The following is a 24,748-nucleotide window of genomic DNA, read 5'->3' as shown; positions in this document are numbered from 1 at the left end:
TTCAAGTGATCAGAGCTGATAAAAATATAGTCACTGTGCTGATTTCTTAGATTAAGAGTTACATGGTAAGAGAGAAATTTTGTTTAATACCAGGATATGCGCTAAGATGAAACTTAAAAACTAACAGGATTCTCAAAACTGGAAACACCTTGTAAGGCTCATATTTTAACCTGTAATATTAAAAAGATTCTTCAAGCAGCAGTTTCTTCGTAGAAAGAACCACTATTTTATCTGCTGGCATGAACCGCAATATTCATGCAACGAACTCACCAGGCGAGACTCTGCGAAAGCAAATGACTTTTCCACTGATTTATTTGTCRAACCGGAGGAACCAGAGAGAGACGGGAGCGTTCCCACTGTGTCAGCCCTCCCAAACCAGCGACCTCCCAGCTAACGCGCCGGCTGCTTCCCCGGCGGTTCGGCGAACGCAGGAGCCCAGCAGCGGCGAAGCGAGGCGGGCTGGCACGGGCTGGCGCGGGCTGGCGCGGCCTGGCCTGGCCTGGCCTGGCCTGGCGGCGCAGCCCGTTGCTACGGAAACCGCAGCAAGGGCCCAGCGCTGGCAGCCTCCCGCCGCTGGGCAATGCGGCCGAGAGGCGGCTGCCTGAGGAGGCAAGGACGTGGAGGACGAGGTAACTCGGCGGGCTCCCCGGGGGCGGCAGGGAGAGGCGAGAGCGTCTCCTGCTCTGCCTCAGTGGGAGAGGGGATGAAGCGCGGTGGGAGAGGCACGACCGCGGTGGGCGAGCAAACACGTTCTCGTAAGAAAGAGGAGTACCGCGAATGGGACTCGCACACTCGGACACCCGTGCTACCTTCACCGATATGCCTTCTCTTTTGATATTCAGACCGGAGATTTGGAGAAAAGCTGAAGGAAGAGAGACCATCTACGGACTTGAAAGACCACACCGGGCCAAAACAGGAACAACAGCCTAACAACAGATGGCAATACTTCAGTCTGAACAGTTACTGTTGTTATCTCCTTAAATGCAGCGGTGACATAATTCTGAAGAGATTCGGTGCAGACTTGCATTCCTCTGCAAAAACCTCCACAGGGACAAGCCGCTTTCCATCCACCATTCTTTATTGTTTTTTCCCAAACAAATGTGTTTCCCCTTTGGAACAGATTGCTGGACATGGAATAATCCGAAGGTAGGAGGTTTCTATGGTGAAAGAGCTAAATGAGCTCCCCCCTCAACTAAAGAAACTGGTGTATGATGAGATCTTTTCAAATCTCAATTATTAAAAAAAAAAAGGAAAAAAAAAGCAATGGTAAACAGCACAGTGTTGACACTTCCTTTGCCCTTCATCTGTGGAAGCCTAAATAGATGCACTTTTAATTCACAAGCCAAAAAAGAAAAAAAAATGAAGTGGTTTTATCTTAGCTCTGACTACACTACTCCCCAAATCACAAAGTCCTGAAATAACACGACACCGTTCCACACCCAGGCACGCCAGTCAGAAGACCACCAAGCCCTAAAGTTCAAGATGAAGAGGAAGTTGCAGATTTTTCAGACATTTGTAAATAAARCTTTCRTTTTCCCTCTTGTCTAGGAAGGAAMAGGGCATGTATGCACCTTCCTGCTGTAAGCCAACGCTACCAAAACCCAGCCATTCTCTTCAGATAAACGTGGCATGCTGTCACTGATGCTTTYGAAAACAATTCACCTCACAAGCATAGGAATTAAGAACCCTGTTCTTCAAAAACTTCACTATGCACTGCAAACCTCCAGTCATTATCGCTTCCATTTGAGCTACTTCTATATATTCAAGTATATACAGAAAACTTGCTMTCATCACTTCCCTCTCCTTTTCCAGAAAACCACTTGGTCAGCATTTTTCTGGTATTGAAGCAATAGACAAAAGTAGGCCATATAGAGTAAAATATCTTCACATCTGCTTCTCTTTATATGCCTTATGTACTGTGAACTGATGCAAGCCTCGCTGATCTGATTACACAGTATCACTACCAACTTGTTTTTTCAGCTGATTTATCCTTAACTTTACTTTACTAGCAATTTCATTGTATTTTTGTCTATATTTGTAATCCATACAGTTTTCTTGTACTATACCTTTACTCTGTTGAAACGACTGACCTTGCAAAGCAATATCATTAACAAACTCCATCAAGGTATTTTTCATTTCATTCAAATCAATAAGGTATCTACAGATATTATCATGTTGAGCAAGGGCAAATATAAAATTGAACACTACAGCACATGAGCTAAAAAGGCAGCAAAATTACAAAGAATGTCAAATGTTTTGAAGCAGTAGAGCATTCAAATGAAATTGAAAYGTGTTTAAGTAGAAGGAAAATAGAAGTAAACATATTAAGGATAAGAACAAAGGAAGCAAATAGTACCATGGAAAGCTTTTAAAACTAATTTTAAAACTAAAAAAAAAAAAAAWTTAATCAGTTGAAATACCAGTAAGCAATAAAAATGAAAATACAAGCAAATATGGACATGTTAAACTTTACAGCTAAACGTTGCCAGATTTTGACCTTAAAGATTGTCAAAATCATATTTAGTTGATAATCATCAGAGGAACATACATGACCATAAAAAATAYTTCAAATGTATTYCTAAAATTTTGTAAATTGATTTATTTGATATTAAATTACATATAAGTGTCAGATACTAATATATTAATAAATATGRTAATAATACTGTGATCCCATTATTATTATCATCCCCTCTCTTGCTTCTTATAAAAATACGTTAAAAGTGAAATTTATACAGTCATTGCAAAGAGATGAAAGTATGCAACACTCTTTGAAATGAAAGAAACTTTGGCATAATTCTGAGAGATGGAACTAGATACTCCATCATAAACTACACTGATAGATCATGCTAGGGACTTCTATTTTTCATAGCTGCTGAACTGATATGGTTAAAATAGATATTAATTCCAGATAGCATAAGTTTTAATAATAACTGGAAATGCAGAATTTACCTTCAGTTCTAGGACTAGTAATAAAATAAATTATCAACTAGAAGTACAAACAAACTGTAGAGAAGATAACTGAAATATTTTCTTGGAATTTCTTACTGAAAGATTTTGCTAAAAAGCATTCCTTGCTTGTATCCATAATGTTCTGAAAGAATATTGTTTTCAAATCAAAGCTAGCTATCAAAGAGATCTTTTTATGTTTATATGTACTTACAAAACTCCTCTTTGCAAAGAAAGCAAAAGCAAAGGAAAAMAAAAATGCTGAAACTACATCCAGAGTGCAACCATTGATCTACATACATTAACAAAAATATATATGTAAGGTTATCTAGCCTAAAACAACCACAAAGATGTGACTAAACCAGCCTGAAACTGTGGATACTTCCTGGAGAATCAGTCATACGATAATCTGGGCTGAAAGGGACCTCTGGAGGTCGTCTGCTCCCAACCYTGCCCAAAGCAGGGACAACATTCAAGTTGGAGCCAACTCTGAAGCTGCGCCAGGTTGCTGCAGGTCCAACACAAGACTGCCCCCATCCAGGTACAGGGAACCTGCAGCCTCTCAGGGCAACCTGTTCCCCTGCCTAACCACCCTCATGGCGAAAAACTGGCTCCTGCCCTCTACCCACAATGTCTTCTGTTGTGACTTGTGCCTGTTCCCCCTCCTCCATTCTCTGCACACCCCTGCAACAGCTYCAGCTGCTCCATATCCTCCCCGGAGTAGCTAAAGGGTACGCTGAAGAGGCTGTGTATTGCTCAGCAGCAGCAAAGCCAACAGGCAATCCTGTTATATTCCTATTATGACTCTGACTGAATGACTACAGAGCTATAAATTTAACACTGCAAACCCATACTTGAGAGGGGCTCAGTCTAGAAGGCTAGATTCAGGAACATGCTCCCAACAAACGTTATCTTACCATTGGAAAGAAAGACTTTGCACAAAGGGAATCTTATAATCCAAAAGAGGAAGCATTCAGAGATATCTACTAAGGTGAAGAACAGTATTACAAGTTTCAGTGTAAAACGTCCAGACAAAGTAAGAGTATTTAAGCAAAAAGTTTAACAAAGGTGAGCTAAACTTTATGACTGACTTTGACAGACAAAATACTGAAATATTATTTTTGGCATTCTCTTTCAATGCAGTATTATCTACTGTGAAAAATGATCTTGAAATARACATCATATATAGCCATATTATACATTTGACTGTCTAAAACTTTTTTTTTGTTTAATGAAATGCCTACAACATACATATACTATCTAGCTAATATATTCTGTTCAAGTTGTGCTGCCTTGAATTACTGTAGTATATAAGCAACCTTACAATAATGAAGTCAGCAGGTCAGTAAAGTACTCACTTTTCAGTAATGTTTCATTTTTCATAGGTAGATGTGTTCTTAACAGCTAATATATACYTCAAGCAATGTTAATTCTTTACATGCATTCCCCTCATGTTTTCTCTGGCAATTGATAGAAAAAACACTTAATTTATAAACCCAAAGTGTTTGATCAGTGTTGAAACAGGAAGACTATTCACCAAACTCTGTTCCATGGCTGATCAATGGATGAGACAGTTGTTACTGGAAAATGGACTGCAAGTACAAAGGGTGTATGAAATAATGGCGATCACAAGAGGAGAATATAATTTGGGCTGCATAAGAGTCCAGAAATAAAACAGTCTTCTTTTCACACACCATTTCTTCATGGTTTCTTATGGCTGACAGAGCATTRAATGACTGCAAGACAAAAATCAAAATTCCAGTTGACTTTGGACATTGGGCRTTGCTTTTATTGTAATAATATTCACAATGTACTTATGTACTAGTGGTTTCATCCCAATCAGAGACAATGTAGTTCAAGTGAAAAAGAAAAGAATGAAAAAACTCACATAAGGAGAATGCCAAAACATTTGACACAATTAATTTTTGTGTTGCTATGCAACATTATCCAAAGCMTTCTCCCAGTGCTGGTTCTGCAATAGCAGACTTGAACTTAAAATGTTACATGCAACCTTGGGAAGGACAAAGAAGGGGGAAGACAGATGGAAACAAAGGGAAAATATAATCATAAATTATAAATGAAAAATCAAATGTCATAAAGCAAATGCTTAAATAATATGCTGCATTCAAATTTTTCAACACATCACAGTTCACTCCAGCAAAATTCCCGCAAAGCTGTGTGGTAATCATTAGGGCTAGRTCTTGCCCAGGCCCTTTGGGAGCACGGAGCGTTGCATGGGACAAGACTAGGATTGCTCAACCTCTGCTACCTCATTTGCAAGCAAGGAAGATGCACAGGCCACCATGCAGGGGAACAGAAGAAAGACTCACCTCACGAGGGATATTACAAAGAGGAACGGAGAGAATAAATTTCACTTCATAAAAGCACAGTTACACTCTTCTTGTGCTGGGGCTTCAGGAGGTATCCTGAAGGCCCATGACACTTCAGCCAAGCCAAGTCTATACATCTGTGCCATAAAGTCCTTATTAGATATTCTTCCCACAAGATCGTTATTCAGAGTAACTGCCCAAAGGCAAGTATACTGAGAAGATACTTACATGTGTAAATTTGGATTTACAGATAGCAACAAAACATTATCACTTTCTTTACCTTAAAAGCAAAAGCTACGAATCAGAAAGCCTGACAGAATACTAATATAAAAAACCTTCAGTTGTACTAAGTYTGAGATTAGAATTTGACAGATGGAAATAAGATTATGTGATTTACACCTTTTTTCCCCACTATTGGAACTCTTCACTTGTGTTACAAAATCTTGACAGTTAGGTACCATAAATGCTATGTCTGATAATACTTTGGGTTATGGCAATAAATCCCACTATTGTCAAATTCTGATTTTTTTAAAAAACAATATTCTGACTATTCCTCCTAGTTCAGTAGGGTTATTAAGACGGACAGATGAAACTTCTATCTAAACAAAGTATGTATAATTGCAAATGAGAGTATGGACATTGCCATAGCCATGGCAACAAAAAGTATCTTAGATAGTAAAATTCTAATGGCTCATTTCTCCAGGAGTCTAGCAGAGTCCAAGAATAACAAAGCTTTTCTGACTGCAATAAATAATACAGTACCAAACAAACAGATATAGATGCAACCCATTTTYATCACAAACCTGCTTCTGCTTGGATAGCTTAAACTGACTGAATTAGGTTGAAATATTAAAAGTCCTTTAATGGAAATTTCTAAAGAGCAAAAGAAAAGGAAAAGGTAGTCTGGTTATTTATAGAGAGGTTACCGTCATCTTGAGTGGGTCGTAAGTGTCTACTTTTTGTCTTCACATGGACTTGGGAATATAGCTTAAGGGACTCGCAACTACAGAATAAAATTTTAATCTTTGTTTTAGGTTAGAAACTTTTGGAAAGATTTAGGAAAGCAATAAATACGTTGAATTTTACAGGATTTTAATAATCAAGTAATAGTATTTTATATGGTTTAATTAACTCCTTTCAGAGTTTATTACATACATATTCTGCCACATTAAGCTACATTATTTATCCATTTTGCATTATATGCTGTTTTCCTAAACTCACAATCTCAAGGAACTCAGACAAACAACATCCTCCTACAAGAGTGACATGCTAAAGAAAAAAAGAAATGATGCAGGCCCATCTCCCTCCAACCCTTTTCTTTCATGATGCATCTAAAGACTAGAAAATCTGACCCTTACCTATGCAATCAATTTAAATTTCTGTTATACTATGGGGGCAACTTCTCCTTTGTGCAGAACTACCCTAGATCAGCAATTTATAATGTAACCYCAGCCTTTCTATAATTTTTGCAGCAGTGGCTACAGCCCCTTTCCCAGGATGGTTTGTCCACTAGATCAGTGCTCAGACTTCAGGAAGAAATGTTATCACCCTAATACAACCCTTGATACATACAGCAATACAAATCGGGATTTAACAGCCCACTGGAAGTAGGGGCTCAGACTCACAATGCAGTTACCAYGTGCTAGACAAGCTACTCACATATCTGTTGAGGTAACATAACCTCACTTAACTTACTGGGAGAGAAAACAAACTGTGAACTGCAAGCAAGCAGATGGACAACCTCCCACTGCTCAGCTGACATGTTCATTACAGAATAAGTTATGCAGATCAACCTTTAAAATCCAGTGAAGCTTTTTTTTATTAAAAAAAAAAAAAAAAGCAGATTGGCACAAGTTGCTGTGGCTTCTCCACCAATCCCTACATTTCAAATCTATTCTTTTTTTAAACATAATACAGCTCTCACTTTGTAGTATGGCACTACTGATCTGTGTTTTAGCATCAACAGCCATAGTGTCATACAAGCTGGAAACAGAGGCTGAAACTGGCCCTGMATGCACTGGTATCTTGGGCATGATAAGTATCCTTCCCTAGCCGTAACTGCTTCTTTGGTTTCCAAGATTTAACTCAGAAAGATATTCCCTCAGTTTTTATTGTAGTATTTCCTTATCCAGAAGAGAGTCTTTCTCTCCACAGAAGATTTTGCAGCAGTTCATTTCAAACCAGTGCCTTCAAAWTTTTTTTCTAAACAAACTTGAGTAAAATTTCAAAATAAAAATCCTGGAGATACTACAGGAAATATGTTGGAACAAAACTAAGGAAGAGATAAAAGTCCACAACACTATCATTTTAGACATTGCTCCCTCCTTTCTATACCATGAATCTCCTGCTGGCAACAGTAAGTGGAAAGCAATGAGACAATATTTGAGGCTTAAGGTTTTCACAAGAGTTTATACACCCTATTTGTGAAACCAGAAATCCTGATCATAAAGAGTTCACATGGCACTTTAGTGCTAGTGGAAAATACACACTTTCTAAAGACATTTGCTTGAGTCACTGCATGCAACAGTCTAGTACTTTTCAGTGGCATAAATGAGGTGCCAGATCCACTTTAAAAAACGGTGTAAATACACATCCGTTCAACAGTTATGATTACATTTTTAGTGTTTTCTAGAGGCATTTGAAAGCGCAAAATAACCCATTTTGAAGAGCCTATGAAATCTGTACAGCTTGATGAACAAAGTGTTTGGCCAAAGTGAAAGTGTGAGTTGCCAGCACCTCAGCTAACATGTGGGTATCTGCCATGGGCACACTCTTACCATGCAACATCTCACAGTAAGCTCTAGACAGCTTGCTCCTTTTTCATTAAGAAATAAAGGTATTTCTTATTTACAACAGGATACCAGTGGTAAAAGTGTGCCTACAAGCAGGCAGAGTAGCTAAAAGGTTTCAGGTTCATATCACAGAATCACAGAATGGTTGGGGTTGGATGGGACCTCTGAAGATCATCTAGTCCAACCTCCCTGCTCAAGCAGCATCACCTAGAGCATGTTAGGATCACATTCAGGCAGGCTTTGAGTATCTCCAGAGAAGGAGACTCCACAACCTCTCTGGACAACCTGKGCCAGTGCTCCGTCACTCTCACAGGGAAGAAATTCCCCCTCACGGTCAGGCGGAACTTCCTGGGCTTCAATTTCTGCCCATTGCCTCTTGTCCYGTCACATGGGACAACTGAAAAGAGTTTGTCCCCGTCCCCTTGACACCCTCCCTTCAGGTACTTGTACACATTGATAAGATCCCCCCTCAGTCTTCTCTTCCCCAGGCTAAACAGGCCCAGCTCTTGCAGCTGTTCCTCACAAGGCAGGTGCTCCAGCCCTCTGATCATCTTCGCAGCCCCACGCTGGACTCTCTCCAGTAGCTCCATGACTCTCTTGTCCTGGGGAGCCCAAAACTGGACACAGTCCTCCAGATGAGGCCTCCCCAGGGCTGAGTTGAGGGGCAGGATCACCTTCCTCGACCTGCTGGCTACACTCTTCCTAATGCACCCCAGGAGACCATGTGCTCTTTTATACTCACATAATAAAGCTGACTTCCCCAAAAAAGTGCACTTAAATTTCATCTGCAAGTCTCCAGTGAAGTGATGCTTTAGTTCAGAAACTCTGTGCACATGATAACCAAGTTGTAGCAGAGCAGTGGAGAAATCTCTGTATAGAATATTAATGAGTTTATCGGTCTGCCTCCAATTTCTTACTGTGTTTACTGAGTCAACATAAGATTGATACAATGGCATTTTGTCAAATCCACTAAGGCTTGCATAACATTTATGGCAGATTTTCAGTCTTCAAAGGTAAAATAAAAAATAAACCAGGTAAGATTAAGAAAAGTGTTTACACAGAGCACAATTGATACAGTGATTTGAAGCATAGTGAACACTGCTGTTTACTAATAAGCTGCCAGTAAAATGATAGTTAATCTTTTTCTATACTGAAACTACATCTTAAGTTTGTGAGGAAAAAGTAACAAAGACCAAAGTAATTTACAAGAAAGTCATTTCTTCATTTCCATTTTTCACACATGTACTGAAAATTTTGGGGTGAACAGGTATATTAAGTATATTTATTTTGCAGTATTTAGAGTAATATATCGCTGCAATAGGGCATTTCAGATTCTGAAATTTTGTTACTTCAATATATTGCTAACATTTCCATTTTCTGCTTTGCTACCTAATAAAAATGCATCAAAAGACAGTTATGTTAATAGGTGCTTTCATGAATAAATACATTAGGTATTAGTATTACTTGTTCTTGTTAATGCAAATCAAAAATAGTTCTTGTCAAGATACAAGCATGTGATGCTTAAATATTTTAGGTGGCCAATTTAAGACACAGTGTGGGAGTCTGATCTTTAATTATTTTTTAAGATTAGGCTCTTGTAAAATGGCAAGAAAGCAACCCAAAAATGCGGCACAAAACCAGAAAAAATCATTTAGTCACCTTATATAATTTTAATCGCTTTTTTTTTAACCTGTTCAAGCCTCTGGAGCCATTTACAATACTTTTGCAATAGTTCCATGCAGCATTAAGACTCCTCTTACCTGCTGCATTCAAGTTACTATATGTAACTTAGAGACTATATGTAGTCTCTAACAATAGGTGGAAGAGCTAATTAATTATTGGCTTGGCATGCCTATAATATAACAAGTTCTCAAAACCTATTCAAAAGTTTTTCAATCAATCACTATGCCAGGCCAGTGCTGCTCTGAAGTATATAGCTGAAGGTTTTCCTTCACTTCCCAACCAACTTACAAATGTGCAGTGTAGAATCACTACAAGGTAATTAATAGTGATGTCAGATCAGCTTGACACCTCCAAAACACCTGTAGTCAGTAATGCCTAGATTTCCCATAAGAAAAACAACGCAAACATTTCTGAAATGTTAAACCTCAATTAGGGTTTTCCTTTTTTTTTTTTTAAGAGTAAGGACAAAAAGAGGTCTACTTAAAAAATGAAAAGGCACAACGATTAAAAAACCCTTTTATTTTATAAAGGATTTTTCACAATCATCTCCAAATGCTTCACAATAACYAGATACAAACTACTGTGTATCAAAACTACAGATTATGGTAGCTTAAATATACATGACAGAGATTACACTATTCATTCTTGAAGCTAGTAACAGAAGGAAAAAGCTAGAAGRTATAGGGAAGGAAGATTTGGCACAAATAATTTTAAGTGTGAAAACACATGAAGGTTGCTTTGTGAGGCAGAAGCCTTAAGAAGGCTGCTCAAAATCTTTCCTGGGACAGAACCAGCATAGTAGGGACCTTCACAAAATTCAGAAAATTAGTAACTGGAGACCATTAAGTTTTAACAAATCTATAAAAGATCTTCAAACCAGTATGGTAACTTTTAACTAGAATTTAAAAATAAAAGGAGGGTCATTCCATCTAGAATGAATGAACTTTTTTCTTGACCAATACACAAGAAGAAAGTGAGATTTCTACCTGGAACAGCCACTGCAGAGCTCAAAGTTACAGAGACCAAAGAGAGGAGCAGAAATTAAGATTGTGAAGATGAAGAAAAAGGAGTATTTCAGGAAAGTCAAAGCTTAGTCAAGGTTATATGAGYAATGTTAAAAGAGGTGGCAAAAGGCAGATAAACAGATACAGGAATGTAGGCAGAGGAGTAGGAAGCTGGAAGCAAATGAAAGATTTGCATTGAGAAAAAAACAGAGAAGTATAGTTGCGATGGAGGCTCTACCCGCCAAAACCAAAATCTGAAAACAGTTCAGAACTAATTATAACACTCTTCTATTCAACAATTATACCATTTTTTAAAATGAAAAACAACTTGCGTAGACACGAAGTGACTGTGAGATACTGCCAATTCCTGAGAAATGTGCTGTGATTCATGCCAAAAACATTTACCATGTTAAAGTGTGGCAGGTCAAGCTGTCCTAATATTCTTTTTTATTAAACAACTCTAAACACATGCTACACTGTCATAAAAAGACACGGTTGTCTTAGCAGCAGCAAATTTATCCTAATTTATAAGGAGTGCTTTCAAACGCACACCTTGCTTATAGCTGTGTTGCTACTGCTTCAGATTTATGCTTTATGCTTTACCTTGACGTTGATGTTGCCGGTAAGTCTTAGTCCTTGGACTTTTTCACAAAACATCATATGCTTAAAATGCAAATCAGGTCCTCATGGGATTTTTTTTTTTAATTGCATAAACAGGCAAGTGGCTTTACTTCTGCTCCTCAAAGCCAGATTATCACTTTCGAAAAGTCCACTGTGCAACTAAATACCTTTGAAAAAAATAGTTGTTAGTACATACCATCAGAGCACTTCCTCCTCCAGAAAGGTAGCTGGCCCTATATTTTATGTATGCTGTGCACATCATAAAATTCTTCTCTATAGCTGCAACAATCAGTTTGACAATAGTCAAACTGCAAACTTTGGAAAAGGGTTAAAGTATATGGAAGCTCTGCTCTAGAGTCAACAACAGATTTAATATTCTTCACCTTTAAAAATGTCCCTATTACTAAAAATCCAAAAGCTATCAGCTCATCTGACAACTTGAAATTCCAATATTAAAATGAAACACTGACCCCTATTCCTGAAGGCTTTTTTTTTTCTTTAAACAAGACTGAAGTGTTTCTTGAATATTAAGAAGAGTAAACAAGCTATGAATTGTAGAAGGACTGTGCCCAAAAGGGTCAATAGTTTTACTAGCGTGATGTACGGATCAGAAAAGAATACCATGAAGTCGTTAATATATTGACATTTTTATGTCAATAAACAGTTTAATGAAATAACTCACAGAAATGATATAATACAGGCACCTGGAAATTCACTCAGTAGCTGTCTAGTTTGTCATGGTAAAAATTTGATAATTTTATCTTACGCATTAAGGACTGAGATATCAGAGGACTGTGTATTATCTGTCAGATAAAAATATGCAGGTGAGCAGCTACTACGGAGTAACTAAACCCACGCCCTGGATTGCCTTGCTCTAACTTGTTCACGCAGCCATACCCTCAGCTTTAGWCTAAGTTTTTAAACTCAAATAGATCTACTGAAACACTGAAGAAAGGCTCTGGGCCGAATGCACCAAGAAAAATCACCGTAAGGGTTTAAAACTCTACTACTGCCTCCAGCCTTCCACGCTGCCCCTTGGCTGCCGCTGATCAGCCTGGCGGCAGATGGCCGGTGTGACCGTGCTCCTCTGCCTTGGCCCCTGAGCCGCCTTAGCGTGGTGGCACCAATATACCTTTCGCACTGGCACCAGTCAGTGCCCGGGGCTGCTGAAGCAGAGGTGCTGGCCCACCAGTCACCGCTGCTGCCTGGGGATAAGCCCTGGCACGAAAGAGGCTGGGCAGCTCCAGGCAGCACCGTCATCATCAGGCCCGGCTCAGCAGAGCAGAAGTCAGGATTCAAAGGGCTCAGAAGATCCCCAGAAGTTTAACACGGCTTCATTAATCCTTTCAGAAGGTAACTGACACTCTCCTGAGCGTTCCCACATAGACAAACCCAAAGAGAGAGGAATCGGGATGTAGTATTTGTCCAGTAAAGCAAAATTTAAAATGACAAGCACCCAGAACCGTGGAGTCTGCGCTTTGGGAAACCAGAGGCTACAGAGGGAAGAGGGATAAAAATCGGCAAGTAGCAAAACTTGCACCTGGAGCAAAATGTAGCTTGCAAAGGACAGGCGCTAAAAACCAGCTTGTTTAATAGTCTTCAAACTCAACACACTACTTCCACTACACACGCGCACACACACATTTCTATGTTATATAGAAAACACCGCTTTGAGGTTCCCTCTTTCATTGCTATTGCAAAACTTTCCCATTTGGCTCTTGCAACTAACACAGAAGAGCAATGACAGCACCCAATCGGAGCAAAAAGACATGCCCAGAGAAATCATCTTCCAAGAAAATCCTGCCTCCTAGCGAAAGGCGGCAGTCAGCCAACCACAGCATATGYATTTGCYGATAGTAAAATTAGTAAGAAGTTAYTGAAAAATGATTATACTACCCAGATACTCAGAATTTCAGGCATATGCATCATCCAAAAGCTACATGACTTTGCTGCTCTCTTGGTTTTAGCTATCCAGAATTCAAAAGAATAATTACTGGATAAGCAATCAGTTTTAGGACTATCCAAGCCTGGAATTCACATCCTGAATTTAAAGAAGTAAAAASAACTTTCTACCATCCCATTTAAGGGATTTAATTTCAGCTGAGCTGGCAAAGCAGCTAACCATTCTCACAGTTCAACAGCTACAAAAGCAATTTAGCTTTCATAGCATTAGAGGTTGTTATCAGCTCATTAAAATAAAGCTTTCCCAGACTTCGTACTTACTCAAACTTCTGACAATCATCATCCACAACTGTTACATCAAAAGTAATTAAAGGCAAATCAAAGTAAAGAAGTGCAAGCATGTTACATGGAGAAATAAAAATTTAGAACAGAAGATGCACTCGTGAAAAACCCACATTTTGGCAGCTATTACAGCATATGACAAAATGGCTTGAGAAGCTGAGAACACTCAGAGGAATTTTAGGAACCCAAAATATTGTCTACAATTATTTTCATAGACATAGTTATATTTGAAAATGTCAGCCATATATAATAGGTTATATATAAATATACAGGTTTCTGGATTTCAGCTCAGTATTTAAGCAACCAGAATAGGCAAGTGGAAACTCTTAACAAATCATCTTACTTCACTGTTATTACTATCTGGACTATTATTTTAAGTACCACTCTTCAATAAAAAGCAGAAGTGATTAAACATAAATAAACTAATACAGAAGATGATTCCAAATTCATATTCAAAGCTTGTTAAACTAGTAGAAATCAAAGTATCATGGAGGGATGTTCACTTGGGCAGGGGATAAGAATTAGGATGTAGGGGATAAGGAGGCTGTTTGAGAATGTAAAATGTAAAAAAAAAACACAGAAGAGAAATGAAAGAATAAGGATTTTTGGATTTTTTTTTTTAAGTCTGTTATTACACACACTGGGTATACAGAGATCTGTATTTGCTCAAGGCTGACTATATCTACCGCAAGCCCTTATTGACTGGAAATCTTTGCTACTTCATGGTTAATAAAGGAAAGAATTTTCAGAGTATTTTCAGCAGTGGTCCAGATGTGCATTTGATTTGTTCCTGCACTTACTCAAGCAGCTTGAAAATTTAATTCCGAAGTGTCTTTATGTGAAATTCAGAAAAGCAAAAATAATACTACAAAACATAAGCCTTTCTGCAGATTAATTTGAAGACCTAATGCCTTGTTTCTGAGAGGACCATTTCACACAGTCTCTTTGCAGTCAAWACAAAGGACTTCCTTCATTTTCTTTAACTAAGATAACTGGTGGTTTGGCATTGCAGCTCCAGCAAGGCCTGTGATTTTGGAGATGCCAGCCAGAAAGCAGAAAAGGAGGGAGACTGGAGCGCTGTACCTTTTATAAAAGAAAACCCTAAAAGAGCTGCCATTAGACTTTGCATTTTTCATTTAGAATGCAAAATTCAGCTTGCTCCATCCAACAGGTCAGCTGTGCCAATAAACTACGGACATAACGTATTTACTAGAAAGCTTCCTAAGAAGATGGTTTCTGAATTGGGTCTATTAGAAGTGAAGATATTTTCCTTCTGATTCTTCTGTATTATCAAAACCCAAACAAATTCTGGAATTATTTTAATATTTTTGCTTCCTTCTGTCCCTTCTCCCACCTCAGGGAAAGAGGAACCATTTGTCATCCATTGACTTTAGCACCAAAGTGCAGCCAAAAGAACATTAAATCAGTAMCTTTGTTTCTTTTGACTCATCTGAATTTATACCCAGTCAGTGTTTTACAGGCTAAGCCTGTTTCAGAACSTGGGGTAAAACATTTTTCTTTAGCTGTAATCATTTTTTATTAGTAAAAATTAATCAACAAACATCATCCTAATACTCCTGCCACAAACCAAAGGTATGCATTAGTCAAATTCTGAAAAAACTTTGTTTCCATGTATTGAACAGATGTAATAATYCACATGCATCTTAGCAAACCTTTCTAAACACGTGAAAATTAGTTTTTACAACTGAAGGGCAAAAGTGAAGTTGTGAGTGATGAGAAATATGACATTTTGGAATAGGTGTACCTCAACAAATGCTTAACATTTCAARGAAGAAAAACATATGCTGATAAAACTCAGTTTGCTCTTTTCCACATAAAATCTTCAGTTCATTTATCTTTATCCATCTAGAGCACACATGCATACAGATACACTCATAGAAGCAAATATGCACTATTGTTCCTCAACAGAAAATTTAAAAAGTACCCTCTCCCCAACCCAATACATGAGAATAAAATTGTACTCATCTCTCAGCTAACAAACAAATTCAGATCACTTCCAAAAGACAATCTTTCCAAGTATGTAGGCTTAGCTTGTATTYCCATTATTTGGAATACCTTTTAAAAAGTTTAAAGAAACTAGCAGACAGGTTGACTTGTTATTTATTTATAGAAGGTACCTGTGCGCCCAAAGSGGTGAACAGTGCCAAGAAGCTTTTCTGGCTAGTGCAAAATTATTGGCAGCAAGGCAGGACCCAACAGTTCTGCATTCCTGTGCAGCAGCTGGTTGTCAAGAGATGGATGGATGAATCTATGTCTAAATTTACTTCTGATATCAGCATGTAAGAATGCTTTCTTAAAATCACTGTTGAGAGGACAGTTTCCTTCCTGGGTCATTTTATATTTTATCTTTCAAGACCACAGTTTCCTTGCTTAGCAAAATATAAGTGGTCCATTTAAGTTCTGCTGCATTTTAGGTAATTTTTCTAATTATTTATTGGTCAGGGTCAGGAAAGGGGATGGCACAGGGAGAAAGAGCAGAGAGTAGTTAAGCAATACTACWAACTAGCAATGCTGAACACTAAGACTTTTCACATTTAAAAGGCTTTGACATTAAAACATAAAAGCAGAGGTAAAAAAAAGTGTCAGCATATCAAAATTTTWAAAAACTGCTGATGTCTTCACATAACAAACAAAGAACAAATCACACACAGTGTGAATGCTTTCATTCAAAGATTTCATAATACAAAGTATTAAATTACAAATTAGACCTATGAAGTGGCTAACAGATTTGGAAAGAGAGGCAAACACAGGTTAAATGAGTTGCCTAATGTGACTGCAAAGTCCAGAGCAAAGTCCAGGTATAGCTCCATGATAAGGCACTTGCAGATTTACTAAATGGCCAGAGCAGGATTACTATGAGAAACTATTGACTGGTTGTTGAATGAATCCCTAAACAAAAAGCCAACCTGTCAACTAAAAATCTGAAAATGATGGATTTTTATTGCATTTAATACAACCGAAATATTGAAAACATACTAAAATATTGGTTTTCTATATCAATGCTATGAAATATCATTTAAAACACTGATCCTGAATAAAATCCCAAATTATCACCAGAGGTAGGGAATGAAGCAGTAATTAATTTAATGATCTCCAAAAAGGTTGTAGCTTTGAGGGAGACAGAAGTTTCTGACTGTCGCAGAAAGTCATTTTTCTGGCTGCTCAGTTTAGGCCTTCCCTTTTTTGCTTTACTTCTGATGAAACAAAAACCATAGCCTCCATACAGCTACAGCTCCCAAGCAATCCTATGACAGAAGAACAACTATTACATTTTCCAATACCTACGTTTTCACAAGAAGGCAAAGCTGGRCTACCTGAGAAGATCACTTGCTCTGAAGGGACTAAAGGCCAGCCTCAGCTGGCACTGGTCACTGCATGGGYTTCTAGTGGCTCTGCTGAAGATCTACCCTTGAAAAGGTACTGCATTTATTATTACTATTATTAGTGATTGAATATTCAAGGGGGTCCAAATCTGTGAGCTCACACGTCTGAGCATCCTAAAACCTCTGGACAGCCATTCTCTTTATAACCAGACATGCTGGGTCAAAATTATACCTAACCTAAGCTGCCTGCTATGTCATTCCAGCAAAAATTACCAGAGTAGCACTCCCTAAATTCTGTACATGATAGAAGTGCATGAGCATTCCCTAATCCACACCAGGAGGAAACTCAACCCGATTATCTTGAACATCTAAGGAAAATAGCTTGAGCTAATACAGTTGCCTTCTAAAGAAACAAGCTACAGAGTGCACACGTAGTCCCCTCCCTGCTCCCACCGCACCCCCCAACCCAGCTTTAAAAGATGCAGGGATAGTATTAAAAAAGATGAAGATGGAAAACGAGTGGCAAAGTCTCCAAACTACTACAGTTGGATTCCTCCTCTCAAAAAAAGAAAGAGYAATTGTCCACTGTCTTAAATTAAAACCAATCTCTACGGCTCTCCAAGAGCCCTGGAGGCACTCTGGGATGATGCCGAGGAAGTCGGGTGCGAGAGGCAGAGGAAGGCACCCTGGTGGCAGCCCCCTTCCCAGATTGCTCTACTCGCCAGGAAGAGGCAGGGATGTGCAGAAAATGAAGAATACTAAGAAACACAAAAAACAGTGATCAGGGAATTGTCCACCTTAGGGAGAGATYGAGGGGAATCTCCAATATGAACTTACAGAAATGGAGAAGGCTGTTTSAAAGAGAAACGATTACACTGGGAAAACCACTCGTGGACACAAAAATATCACCGGTTTAGYCCCATTTGGCAGCTGAAACAGTAAGGAAAGATCCTGCCCAAGTAAGGTTTGGGCTTAACTGGAACGATGCAGAGGAACATCACAAAAGTCCTCAGCAAACCAAGTCTTCCCTACTAGTATGGAAAACAAGGCAGTGTTGCAGTACACAGGGCATATACATGGAAATTACTGAAAAACTGCACTACAGAGAAAGAAGACGACTTTCCCAGGATCTCCTCCTTCTTCCTTTAGCTGTGTCTTCTGCAAAAGGTCTTTGTTTCAGTTTCTTAACAAGATTCCTTTGGCTCCATCATGCTTCCCCCTTTCTCCTTCTGTTCAGTACTTCCAAATAATACAAGCCATGAACACAAACTCAGCTACCATCTCTGCTCAGATGATGTACACATCAGCTTCAAAACCCTAAAACATTTTGCCTTTCAAAATGACAAAAAAAAAACCATAAGCTTTCACTACAAGCAGCTCTCTTCACTGCATAATGCCCCTAAGACCTGTTCTCCAGCGAGTAATTTGTTTTCCAACCAGTGGTTTTAATAACATTAAGCAGAATTCTAGAGAAATGCTCAAGGACATAACTGAAATCTTAAATCAATTCCCCAATATGGTTTCTGTGCACTTAAAACATCTCATAGATTATAACCCTCCAGGAAAATCCATCCTATTATAAACAGAAATTACTTTATCAAGCTCTAAAGGAAATGGTCTCTGCCTGCTTTTTTCCGTAAGCAACTAACAACTAACATCAACTACTAAAGAGATATTAGCACAAGAAAGAACTGTTAAAATTATTTTTTGCTGTTAACGCAAACACGCACTGTAGGAAAACCTCCATTTTGAGAGTATTTTCAGATCTCAGGAAGGTCCCTGCAAGGTACGGCCTTTACTGAACATTCATGCAGAACCTACATGGTGCAGGTTTGGGGGAGGAGGGGACCAGTACATCATACTGCCCTGAAGTCCTGTACCCCCGTGGGCTGCATCTTCTAGCTTGCTATCAACTACCGACAGAGACAACAGTTTTGTATCTCCTACAGCTAGCTCTTCAAAAATCAAAAGCCAARAGCTTAGTACCAAAAGGTCATTAGAGATCAAAAGTCTGTAGTACTTYTACACATTAACCTGTCTAGCAGAGCCAGCAAAGGCTTCCCCTGCTTTTTCTCACGTGTGGCTTTTGGGAGCATTGCCATGTTGAAAAGGCAAAATTCTTTTTTGCCCAAGAACACACTATCTGGTAACAAATTTCCAGTCCAACGGCCTTGACAGAAGAACAAGCACATGCAGTCTTACAGATTTGTGTCGCCTCCAAGGTGTATGAACTGACATAAAACTATTCAAAGAAACCAAAAACCAGTAATGCTCCTATCACACACTATGTGCTGTTTCAAATCTTACAGTAACAATAAGGTAAGTTACAGCTAAATATTTTTAACTGACAAAAAACTAACAGCTTATCCAGAAAAAAAATATTCTTAAAAGCCACTTAGCACCCTTCAGCCTCTTTCAGGAAAACAAAGCCAGAAAGAAAACAAAATAATCCAAGTATTACAAGAAATTAAACTATATGCTACACTAAATTATCTTCAMATTTCTAGAAGTGCAAGGGTAAGTGTAGTTAGAGATGCAACTTACCTCAGTTTGGGCACTTTCCTAAATTTGGACTCATATGGAGAGAGTTCACCCTGACTTAAATCTTACCTCAGAAGAGATTAYAGTCAACATAAATTAATTTTGTTTTTACAGAATGCTTGCACATTCATCTAGGAGTTAAAAGGTGTGTGTTCACAATAAGCTATTCAGATCTAACACTACACGATGCTGGTGCCCTGTTCTGCTTTCTGCCACCATCGCCAACCTCGCGCTTCTCTGGCACCAGCTCCAGTACACACCTAACTTACCAGTGAGCTTGCTCAAGGGATCCTGCAGAAAACTACCCTGTCAGGAGAAAAGTGAGTATTTCCTTGCTAGTTTAAACCCCMTGAATGAGCTCACCGGGAGTCAGACCAGTGTCGCTGGCCAGCCCCTGGCAACGCCTGGAGGTAAAGAAGGGGGGAACGAGACTGTCTCCTTGTGGTGGAAACCAGCCATTAGCTCAAACCAAGGACTGGTTACTTTTTGCAAGTCTCCCAAGTTCAGCAATTTTATCACTCTGTAATGATTTTACTGGCTCTTACTGACCTTAGCAGTAACTTACAAGTAACAATTTTCAGGTATCTAAAAATACTGACCCACTGACTGTCAGAGGTTTTTTCTAAAGAACACTTGGTATTCTCGTTTCTTTAAAATCGCCTGATTCAAGACAACACCAAATTAAGATCTGAACAATGTTCCTCAGATACTTCCAGTAAGTACTTCAGCAAATACTTAACCTCTGATGTTTCTGCTCTTTCATTGGCATTTTTATTAAATAAATTATAAAGATCATTTCCACCGCTGAGGAGAATTTTACTAATATTGTGATAAATATTCTTAGATAACCTAATTCTTTTTTTAAAAAAATACAATGAAATAAACATAACATGACTTTTATGGATGTCACTGTCTGGTCTACATCCAAATGTATGCTAAAAATAATAAGAACAGAGTTATATTAAACTAGTAAAGTACAAGGTGTCTTCATGCAAAATAGTGGTTTGCATAAAACAGAAAAATATTTTTCCAGAGAAATGTAAACTAAACCAGCTAAAGGAAAAAACAACAGACAAACTGTTCTCAGTATTACAAAGACATTGAAGATTTAGTATTTACATATTATGCCAGAAACAGATTCTCGTATATTGGTGCCTGAGGTTCCATTTTTAGGACTAAAAAACGCAGATATGAGAGTATGAGTAAGAGCTGTATTTTGGTCAACTGAAAATCTAAATGAGTTACTGAAATATCTCATTAACTCCTATTTTCAAGAGCAGACCTGAAACATCCAGACAAACATCAGCAGCTTTTGTTACTATGTTCAAGAAACAAAATACTCATTTGAGGTACCTGAACTGAAGTTCAGAAATCCACAATGATTTTGACAAAAGGCAAGAGACTCTGCATATGCCTTTAAATTACCAGTGGATAGCAATTTTCAAGACTTTTCATTTCCATCGCTGAGATGTCCAAGAATTCATTAAATTTATTCATATAACAAGAACACATTAGGTTTCACAAATTTTTCTTCTTCTCCCTTCTCAATTTTGACAAATTCAGTCAAGCATCATCATTCCAGTGATATGAAAAACAGTTTTCCCTTTCATAAAAGCAATCATTACTTCCCGAAGCTCCAAGAGAAAAGACATTAGGCTCTAGCTTTGTTGCAACACATCAACAAGAGATAAGACCTGTAAAGTAGCAGCACTGGTCACGCAAAACACCTGTGTTGTGGACTGGAAACAGTAATACTTAAAAGAAAATCCTCCAGGGTTTTTGTTATTACTAACCTAGATACCATTTTGTATTTTCTATCAAAGCATCAAGTTCATATATGGCATTTTGAGGCTATGTATTTCATAGTTCTAAAGCATATGCTTCCTTTAGACATAGCTGAATATGGACTTTTCTGGTTTCTTTCTTAAACCGTATCTAATTATATCTCAACATGCTGCAGAAGCAACTTTCTTTCTTTAGGAAAGTGGGAATTTTAGCATTAAAAATCCGAGTTGTACTTGCTTCCTGCTTTTGCTCATGGCTACTGTTCCAAAGGCCAAAAGAGAAATACACGATCATCTGGAATTTTTAACAGTCAATTTAACAGTAAATAAAAAATGAGGTAAAAAAAATGATCCATTCCAAAACATGAACCACACTTATGGCTACTGTTATCAGATATTGTAACAAAAAAATTAAATTTATTTCAGAAGATGTTTGTGCCTTCCATTGCAAAGATTGTTTTATTTTTATCTTTTAGAAACACCTTTGATTCATATCTAAAAATGAATCCAACCCTTATTTATTAYTGAAGACACGAGAATGATGTAGGTCTCACTTGCAAGTTCCACCTGACCGTGAGGAGGAATCTCTTCTCTGTGAGAGTGACGGAGCACTGGCACAGGTTGCCCAGAGAGGTTGTGGAGTCTCCTTTTCTGGAGATATTCAAGGCCTGCCTGGATGCAACCCTGTCTAACATGCTCTAGGTGACCCTGCTGAGCGGGGAGGTTGGACTAGATGATCTCCAGAGGTCCCTTCCAACCTTACTGATTCTATGATTCTATGAAAACCGTATTACAGACTGCAAGTTTCTGGAGATGCACCACTCTTTTGATCTACCAGAGCAACTATGAGAAATATGCATAAGCGGATGGTTTTATATGCAGATTGGACTACATTTCTTGCCTTTTCTACTGCTGATGTTCCTCCACCAATGCAGCATAACAACGTGAACAGATTCTGGCATATTAACCATTACGATGTTTTTCTCAAGCCAAAAAGTCTAGTTCTAACGCAAGTGGCAGCAAGCACTACACCTACATTAGCATTCCTCTTTTTGCAATCACTGATGGCACTGCACTGAAGTATTGGGAGTGGTGGGAAACTAAGAGAGAAAAGGGAAACTAAGACAAAGCATTTGGCTGCCCTTGTAATTGGCAATCAACTTGAAGAGCCACTTCAGGTCATGAGAAATTTCAAAGATGACAACTCTTTTGTAGTTCTCTTCCCACGGTCAGAAAAGAATACTGCATGGAAAAGAAATATTACATGAAAAAACTACTTTTCACTAGCTTTTATGATAAAGTGCATGTAAGCCAAACAATATACAAGGGTATCAATCACTTCCCTAATTAACTGCCTCTTCAAAGTAGTGCACAAACTTGTAAGAACGTTCAATGTATATCAGCTGGCTCACGTACTGTTTTTGGATACTGTTATCTGCAATCCTTTTACCGGATGTAGCGTCATTGTCTCAGTGCAGATGATTCAGATAAAAACCAATGTGAAAACATAGTTTGTTTTCATGTTTAAGATCTCCACTGGTCTCCCACAACAATAACAGGAAGAGCTGTATGGATCGATATGCAAGATTATTAATAGGGACTTTTCTTCTCCTACTCATGAATATGTATGTACAACTTTCTTAACCAGGTAAAATATGTAACACTTACCAGATCTCTATGAAGCACCCAGTTTGCATGGAGGTAATGGATTCCATCAAGGATCTGGTAAAGTAGTGATTTAACCATAGATCTTGGCAACTGCATGGGCTTTTTATTTGCTTTTGAGGCACGGTGAAACTTGATAATATGCTAGAAATAAAACAAGTAGAAACATGAAGTGTGTTAGATAAGTAAGAAGTTTTGTTAACTATTAACACTAAATAATGGAATGAAATACAAAGTTTGTTGAACTTTGCAATTAAAAGTAATAGTCATGTGCCCCTAATTTTCTTAAATTGTTTTTTGTTCTCCTAGTTGCTTTAAAAAGGGCTGTCAAGCTCTTCACAACATCTAAAGACTGGCTACTTACCTCCACTAAAAATTCTTAGATGTTCTCCTCCCTCCCCCCTCCCCATCTGAGATCCCTTATCCTCACAGCTGCCAGAGCAGAAGCTTCCAAACCAGCAGTACTTACTGGGAAGATAGCTGCACTTTATGTTTTTGCATCTTCCCTCTTCTCCAAAGACACCTGGGGCAGAGCACTTGCAACTACTTTTGTGTTCCCCCCCCCAAACTGCAATCCCAGCAGACGAGATTTTTTTTWAAAAAAAAAACTCTACACRCGAAAACATTAGGGTGAAATCATGTACAAACACCTAAAAACAGCTATATTCTCCCTTCAGAGCTTTGGCTGTGGATGCCACCGGTGATGACAAGCTAGCGGTTCCTGGATTACAGAAGTCACTCGGTCATTAGGGGATAGATACGGCTTGAGAACGAATGCAAAAAGGGACCCCAGCATCAGTCAGTGGAAGGAACGAAAAGAAGGAAGTGAAAAGACTGCTGAGAGATCATAAAGTATTCTTAAACTAATGAACACTTATTGTAAGATCAGCATGGAGATGACGGGTGAGGTTTGGTTTTGCTAGCCTGCACAAGACAAGAAATGAAATGGGGCTCGGGGGCGCTCTACATTTTCAGTCCTCACCCCAGGTTGGACCACGAGAGGCACAAGCCCTGCCTTAACCTGTCATCTGGCAAACTAGCCAACGCGCTCCTCCCGATGAATATGTATCCTCCTCAGGAGATCCAAAGCAGCATCTCAAATAACAAAACAGTTTTCAATTACGTGCTTTTTTTAGGATAGGAATTATAAGGGCAATTTGCATTTCTACTGAAAGCAATTCAGAATGCTAATCTGAGCAGTGACAAGACTATTAATTACTCAGGTCTTTAAATAGGATTCGTCTGGTTCAAGAGCTCGCTCCCTCCCTCGCCCGTCCCAGTCACGCGGTGGTCGGCGGTGGCGGGTGCCTCCAGCAGCCCCCTGCTCCCCGCTGCCCCCGCCGCGGCTCGCCACCTCCCGCTCCCGACACAGTAACGCTCCCCTCGCAGCTACCGTCACCTCGGGCCGCTGCGCTCAGCGAAAGGTGTAGACAGAAAAAAATAATGTGCAAACCCCAAACAAATCRGAACAAAAACCTGGTTACTGCCTATCCACAGTAATGTTCCTACGCATCCTTCCGCTACTAAAACCACAACAGTGATGGCTGTATATTAAGGAAAACATCTAGTATAAAAAGAAAAATCCACAGGATTATCAGTTTTTAATACACAGACAAGGATTAGCAAACAAACCAAGCTCTTGGTACCTTATTCTTYAATCGTGCAATTACTCTGAAAACTGCGAGGGATCACCTCCCTCGGAAACGCTCCTTGCTGGCAGGTCGCAGAAGGCTGCGGCTGAAGCGTGGCCGTCGCCACCTCCCAGCGCGGGCGCGCTGCGCGCTGGTGGCCGCC

General features: G+C 39.0%; 1 protein-coding gene across 1 annotated transcript in view; it reads right to left on the bottom strand.

Annotated features, from left to right (window-relative positions):
• The window catches only part of LOC146594735 (cyclin-dependent kinase 19), a gene marked incomplete at its 5' end in the record, with an annotated part of 72,612 nt that overhangs the window by 37,879 nt on the left and 9,985 nt on the right, over positions 1-24,748 (bottom strand). The window contains one exon of the mRNA XM_085306983.1: positions 22,958-23,098. Coding sequence (XP_085163109.1) covers positions 22,958-23,098 — 141 coding nt within the window. The remainder of the gene's footprint in view (positions 1-22,957; positions 23,099-24,748) is intronic.

Source organism: Rhea americana, unplaced genomic scaffold (genome assembly GCF_003343005.1).
Source record: "Rhea americana isolate MKP2758 unplaced genomic scaffold, rheAme1 scaffold_25, whole genome shotgun sequence".
In the NCBI taxonomy this organism is placed as follows: Eukaryota; Metazoa; Chordata; class Aves; order Rheiformes; family Rheidae; genus Rhea; species Rhea americana.
This window is presented reverse-complemented; position numbering and strand designations above follow the sequence as displayed.